This window comes from Rhincodon typus, chromosome 42 (assembly GCF_021869965.1).
Source record: "Rhincodon typus isolate 14 chromosome 42, sRhiTyp1.1, whole genome shotgun sequence".
NCBI classification, from domain to species: Eukaryota; Metazoa; Chordata; class Chondrichthyes; order Orectolobiformes; family Rhincodontidae; genus Rhincodon; species Rhincodon typus.
In genome coordinates this window covers 6,275,800-6,283,011 of record NC_063373.1, presented here as the reverse complement: position 1 = coordinate 6,283,011, position 7,212 = coordinate 6,275,800, and the positions used below count along the sequence as shown (strand labels likewise).

Below are 7,212 nucleotides of genomic sequence, written 5' to 3'. Positions count from 1 at the left end.
ACAATCCACAAGCAATTTGCCACTCTTTGCGTAAATCCCGTCTGAGATTTATTGCTCCTGGGTGTCAACAGGAGCAGACAAACAGCGATAGAGTAAGGAATTGGGACACTCCCCATTAATCAGAAAGTGAGTAATGAGCAAGTGAGAGAGAGAGGGACGGAGGGGCAGGCTGGGACAACATTGCGAGAGACAGAGAGAGAGAGACGGAGGGGCAGGCTGGGACAACATTGAGAGAGAGAGAGAGAGAGAGGGAGACGGAGGGGCAGGCTGGGACAACATTGCAAGAGACAGAGAGAGAGAGAGAGAGGGACGGAGGGGCAGGCTGGGACAACATTGCAAGAGAGAGAGAGAGAGAGGGAGACGGAGGGGCAGGCTGGGACAACATTGCAAGAGACAGAGAGAGAGAGAGAGAGGGACGGAGGGGCAGGCTGGGACAACATTGCAAGAGACAGAGAGAGAGAGGGACGGAGGGGCAGGCTGGGACAACATTGTGAGAGAGGGAGAGAGAGAGAGGGACAGAGGGGCAGGCTGGGACAACATTGAGAGAGAGGGAGAGAGAGAGGGACGGCGGGGCAGGCTGGGACAACATTGTGAGAGGGAGAGAGAGAGAGGGACGGATGGGCAGGCTGGGACAACATTGCGAGAGAGGGAGAGAGAGAGAGAGACGGATGGGCAGGCTGGGACAACATTGTGAGAGAGGGAGAGAGAGAGAGAGACGGATGGGCAGGCTGGGACAACATTGTGAGAGAGAGACAGTGATCAGCTGAAATGCAGAGCAGCAGAGACGCTGCACACCAAGGGGCTATCCAGGCAGTGAGAGTTGGGGGTGTGGGGGAGGAATGAAGGGTGACACGTTGGCAAAAGAGGAGCGTTGGGATAAACGAGAGCGTTGCAGGAGCGGAGGGTCCAGGCACAGACAGCAGCGCGGCGACCAGCTTTGTAAGCGTAGCTCAGGCCCTCTCGCTGTCCTCGTCCGGGCCTGGACCACGCCGCCACGGGATATACCTTGCCCGTCTTCTCTTGGCACTCGGAGTCCACGGCCGCCTTCCCCTTGACGACCACCGTCTTCACCGTTCCTGAGGAGACGAGCGAGAGGGAGACCATTGTTCTGCATCAGCGAAAACACCACAAACCGCCCGGTCACTTCTCGCTCGGGGTGGCCATCGAGGTTCACGCTGTCTCTCCTTGGAGCAGCCCACTCATTTCCATGACCCCCAACCCCAAAACCATCCTGAATCCCTGCACGTTTATTTCCTTGCGAGCGCCTGTCTCTCATTCCAAAATCATTTGGCTTCCACCTCCATCCAGGCAGTGCGTTTCAGATCGATATGGCGTGCTGTACGTGAGACAGGAGGCAGCGCTGAAGGACCCTCAGCCCTGTCTGATAGGTTTGAGACTGGTGTTCCCCGTGTGGGCGAGAGTTTTGGTGGGGGGGGGAGCGGTTTGCTGCAGGGAGGGAGAATGAGCGCACTGACCATAGTGCCGTGGTACAGGGAGATGTTCAAAGGGGTGGCCAAGAAAGGAGAACTGTACTTGTAATCAGGGATACCACAGTCAGGGGAACAGACGCTGTTCTCTTGGCCAGGACTGCAAGTCCCCTAAAGGCCACGTTGCCTGGCTTCAGGATACCTCACCTGGGCAGCACAGGACGCAGCTGTCGTGGTCCACGTCAGAACCAACGACACAGGTACGAAGTGGAAAGAGGTTCTGCTGAGGGGACATGAGCAGCGAGGGGCTAAATTTAAATGGCAGAACCAAAAAGGGAGCAATCTCCAGATTACAGCTTGGGCCACAAGCTAAATTGGCACGGGGACAACAAGACTAAAGAGGCAAACGCGTGGCTGAAAGATCGGTGTGGGAGAATTCACGGGGCATTGGGCACCAGTACCAGGGGAAGGAGGGAGCTGTTCCAATGGGACAGGCTCCACTTGAACGATACTGGGAGCAGAATCCTGGTGAATCACATAAGTTGGGTTGTGGCTAGAGCTTTAAACTAAGTAGTGGAGAGGTGGGTTCAGTTGCATGGACAAAGTTTAAGGAGGGAATGATCAGCACGGGTTAGTAAAGTTTCCAGAACAAGAATTAGGGCCAAGACTGTGGAAATGGTTAGGACTCTACCTTCAGGCACAGCAGGTAAAGGGGACGAAATATGAGAAAGGGTCAGTGAACGCAGGATTGAGTTGTACTTAAGTACACGCAGTATGTGAAACAAGTAAACGAGCTAGTAGCGCAGACTGAAATTGGCAGGTACGGTGTTGTGGGTATCACAGATACATGGCTGCAAGGAGATCAGGGCTGAGAACTAAATATTCAGGGGTACATGTCCTGTTGAAAGGACGGGTAGATGGGCAGGGAGGCTGCCTTGTTAATAAGAAGTGAAATTAAATCGACAGCAAGAAGTGATATAGAGCCGGAAGGTATAGAGTAAAGGTGTGGGTAAAGGTGAGGAACCACAAAGGGAAGAAAGACCTTGATGGGAGCTGTGTACAGGCCTGCCAGGATGTGGGGAAGAAAACAAACCAGGAGATACAAAAGGCATGCAATAAAATCACGGGGGATTTTAATATGCGGGTAGACTGGGAAAATCAGGTTGGTAGCAGACCTCAAGAAAAGGAATTTGTAGAATGTATACACGATGGTTTTTCTTTGCAGTAGAGCCCAGAAGGGGACAGGAAATTCTGGATTTGGTGATGTGTAATCCAGGCAGACTTGTTTAGGGAGCCAAAGGTGAGGGGGCAGAGAACACAATATGATAGAATTCACCCCCTCACCCTGCAGTTTGAGAGGGAGAATCAGGTGTAATGGTGTTACAATTGAGTGATGGTAACTACAAAGACATGAGGGAAGAGATGGCCAGAGTTGAATGGAAGGGGAGCCTAGCTGGGAAGACAGTGGAGCAGTAATGGCAGGAGTTTCTGGGGATAACTTGGGAGTCATAGCAGAAATTCATCCCAAGGAAGAAGAAACATACTAAGGGGAGGGTGAGGCAACCGTGGCTGACAAGGGAAGTCGGGGACAGCTTAAAGGCAAAAGAAAAAGCAGACAATGTGGTGAAAATTAATGGAAAGTCTTAGGATTGGGAAGCCTTTAAAAACCAGCAGAGAATAACTAATAAAGCAATAAGGAGGGGGTGGGGGCGGAGAAGATGAAATATTACAGTAAGCTCGACTGTAATAATATAAGAAGATTGCAGAAGTTTTTAAGATATATAAAACGTATGAGGGAGGCAAGGTCAGATATTGGATCACTGGGAAATGAGAATGGAGGACCACTGGAAATTGAGACTGGAGAAGTGGTAATGGGGAGCAAAGAAATGGCAGAGAAACTGAATGGGTACTTTGCATCAGTTTCCCCAGTGGAAGGCACCAGCAGCAAACCTGACCTTCGAAAGAGTCAGGGGGCAGAGCTGAGTGTCTTGGCCATCATGAAACTGAACCCACTACTTAGTTTAAAGCTCCAGCCATAACCCGACTTACGTGATTCACCAGGATTCTGGTCCCAGTATCGTTCAAGTGGAGCCCGTCCCATTGGAACAGCTCCCTCCTTCCCCTGGTACTGGTGCCCAATGCCCCGTGAATTCTCCCACACCGATCTTTCAGCCTCGCGTTCGCCTCTCCAGTCTTGTTGTCCCCGTGCCAATTTAGCTTGTGGCTCAACAGGTCACAGGCGCTGGGGAAGCTGAAAGGTGGATAAATCACCCAGACCAAATGGACTAGACCCCAGAGTCCTGGAAGAGATAGCTGAGGAAATTGTAGAGGCTTTGGTGGTGATCTTTCAGGTATCACTGGAGTCAGGGAGGGTCCCAGAGGACTGGAAAATGCCTAATGCAACGCCCCCGTTTAAGAAGGGAGGGAGGCAGAAGACAGGAAACTGCAGACCAGTCAACCTCAGTCGTTGGTAAGATTTTAGAGTCCATTATTATTAAGGATGAGTTGCAGAGTATGCGGTAAAATAAGGCAGGGTCAGCAATGGCTTCATCAAAGGGAGGTCATGCTTGACAAACCTGTTCGAATTCTTTGAGGAAGTAACAAGGATGTTAGGTAAAAGAGAGCCAGTGGTCGTGATCTATTTGGATTTCCAGAAGGCTTTGACAAGGTGCCCAAAAGGACACTGCTCTAGAGGTAAGAGCCCATGGAGTTAGAGGCAAGGTATTGGCATGGATAAAAGATTGGCTGACTGGTAGAAAGCACAGGGTGGGGATAAAGGGGTCTTTTTTTAGAATGGCAGCCGGTGTCTAGTGAGTCACCCAGGGGTCAGTGTTGGGACCACAACTACACACATTATACATTAACGATCTGGACGAAGGAACTGACAGCATTGTTGCTAAGTTTGCAGATGACACAAAGATAGGTGGAGGGACAGGTAGTGTTAGAATCATAGGATCCCTACAGTGTGGAAACAGGCCCCCCAGCCCAACAGGTCCACACCGACCCTTCGAAGAGCATCCCACCCAGATCCATCCCCCTACCCTTTCCCCATAACCCTGCATTTCCCATAGCTAACAAATCTAATCTACAGATCCCTGAACACTGTGGGGCAATTGAGCATGGCCAATCCACCCTAACCTGCACACCTTTGGACTGTGGGAGGAAACCGGAGCACCCGGAGGAAACCCACGCAGACACGGGGAGAATGCGCAAACTCCACACAGACAGTCACCATAGGGTGGGATCGAACCTGGGTCCCCGGCGCCGTGAGCCTGCAGCGCGAACTGCTGAGCAAGCACTCAGGCTACAGCGAGACTTGGACAGGCAAAGAAGTTTCAGATGGAATACAATACGGGGAAGTGTGAGATCATACACTCTGGTAACAAGGATAGAGGCGTGCACTATTTTTTAAATGGGGAACATTTCGGAAATCCGACGCACGAAGGATGTTGGGAATTTGAGTTTCGGATTCTTTTGAGGATAACAGGCAGGTTCAGTTGGCAGTTGGGAAGGCAAAGCCAATGTTAGCATTCATTTCAAGAGAGCTAGATTGCAACAGCAGTGTTGCGCTGCTGACGTGGTCTTAGACTCTGGTCAGACTACATTTGGAATATTGTGAGCAGTGTTGAGGCTCTTGTCTAAGTCTGGCCTTGAGGGGATCCAGAGCAAATTTACAAGAATGATCCTGGGGATGAAGGGTGCGTTATATGAGGAGCGGTTGAAGACTCTGGGTCTGTACTTGACAGAGGTTAGAAGGATTGGGGTGGGTGAAGGGAGGAATCTGATTGAAACTTACAGAATACCAGCAGGCCTGGAAAGAGTGGATGTGGAGAAGATGTTTCCGCTTGTAGGAGACCAGGACCCAAGGGCGCAACCTCAGAATGAATAGACCAGCCTTTAGAACTGAGATGAGGTGGAATTTCTTCAGCAGGAGGGGGGGTGAATCTCTGGGACTCATTGCCGCAGAGGGCTGTGGAGGCCAAGTCATTCATTGTGTTTAAGACAGAGATGGATAAGTTCTTGATTCGCAAAGGGCATCAAGGATTACTGGGTGATGGCAGGAGGCAGGGTTTGAGAAACATATCAGATGTGATTGAATGGTGGAGCACTCTCGATGGGCCGAGTAGCTGAATTCTGCTTCTGTCTCTTATGGTCGAAATGTTCTTCCTCACATCTTTCTTGTCCCTGTACCATTAGCAAATGAGAACAGCTTTTCTTTCTCTGCCTTCTCTAAGCCTGTCACAATCTTGTTCACCTCGAGCAAATCTCCCCTCAACCTCCCTTATCCCAAGGAGTACTGCCCCAGCTTTCTTAGTTAATGGCTGACATGAGCTTTTGCCTGTTACTTATGCGGGTGTAAGTCAGCGAAGGGAAAAACTTCAGCAGGGCATTCGACAAGATTCTGCATGGTCGGCTGGTTAGCAAGGTTGGATCACCTGGAATCCAGAGAGAGCTGGCCATTCGGAAAAAAAAATTGGCTCGAAGGTAGCAGACAGAGGGTGGTGGTGGAGGGTTGTTTTGCAGACTGTGACCAGCGGTGTGCCTCAAGGATTGCTGTTGGGTCCACCGCTTTTCGTCATTTATATAAATGATTTGGACATGAACATGGGTGGTACGTTAGTCATTTGGCAAATGACGCCAAAATTGGTGGTATAGTGGCCAGTGAAGGTTACCTCAGAGTACAACAGGACATGGATCCGATGGGCCGCGGAGTGGCAGAGGAGTATAATTTAGATCAATGTGAGGTGCTGCATTTTGGGGAAAGGCAAATCAGGGCAGGACTTATACACTTAATGGGAAGATCCTGGGGGAGTGTCGCTGAACAAAGAGACCTTGGGGTGCAGGTACATAGTTCCTTGAAAGTAGAGTCGCAGATAGACAGGGCGGTGAAGAAGGTGTTTGGTACGCTTGCCTTTATGGGTCAGTGCGTTGAGTACAGGAGTTGGGAGGGTCATGTTGCGGCTGTACAGGACATTGGTTAGGGCCACTTTTGGAATCAATTCTGGTCTCCCTGCTGTAGGAAGGACGTTGTGAAACTTCAAAGGGTTCAGAAAAGATTTACAAGGACGTTGGAGGGTTTGAGCTACAGGGAGAGGCTGGGACTATTTTCCCTGGAACATCAGAGGCTGAGGGGTGACCTTATAGAGGTTTATAAAATCGTGAGGGGCATGGGTAGGGGTGAATAGACAAGGTCTTTTCCCCAGGGTGGGGGGGAGTCCAAAACTAGAGGGGAGTAGGTTTAAGGTGAGAGGGGAAAGATTTAAAAGGGACCTGAGGGGTAACTTTTTCACACAGAGGGTGTGTATGGAAGGAGCTGCCAGAGGAAGTGGGTGGGGGCTGGTACAGTTACAACATTTAATAGGCATCTGGATGGGGACATGGATAGGAAGGGTTTAGAGGGTTGGGGCCAAATGGGACTAGATTTATTTAGGTTGGCATGGAATGGATGGGCCGAAGGGTCTGTGTCCGGGCTGTACGACCCAATTGCTCCTGGAAGCCATCGCAAATTGCTTCCTCGCTCCTTAACAGGTCGCACCATGTGCAAAAGTGCCACCCAGTGAAATAGCGGTCAGCTGATGTGGAGTATTCACTTGTACCCTGCCAACACACACAGACTGAAGCTGTGATGGGCTGTGTGTGAGTGAGTGTGTGAGAGTGTGAGAGAGTGTGTGTGTGTGCGTGTGTGTGTGTCTGTCTGTCTGTCTGTGTGTGAGAGTGTGTGTGTGTCTGTGTGTAGTGTGTGTGTGTGTGAGAGTGTGTGTGTGTCTGTGTGTGTGAGTGTGTG

The 7,212-nt window shown here is 50.7% G+C and overlaps 1 protein-coding gene across 1 annotated transcript in view; it reads right to left on the bottom strand.

Moving 5' to 3' along the window:
• The window catches only part of LOC109925293 (poly [ADP-ribose] polymerase 2-like), a 23,981-nt gene that overhangs the window by 9,298 nt on the left and 7,471 nt on the right, over window positions 1–7,212 (bottom strand). Inside the window, exon 6 of the mRNA XM_048619373.1 lies at window positions 933–1,076. Within this exon, the coding sequence (XP_048475330.1) occupies window positions 933–1,076 (144 nt within the window). The remainder of the gene's footprint in view (window positions 1–932; window positions 1,077–7,212) is intronic.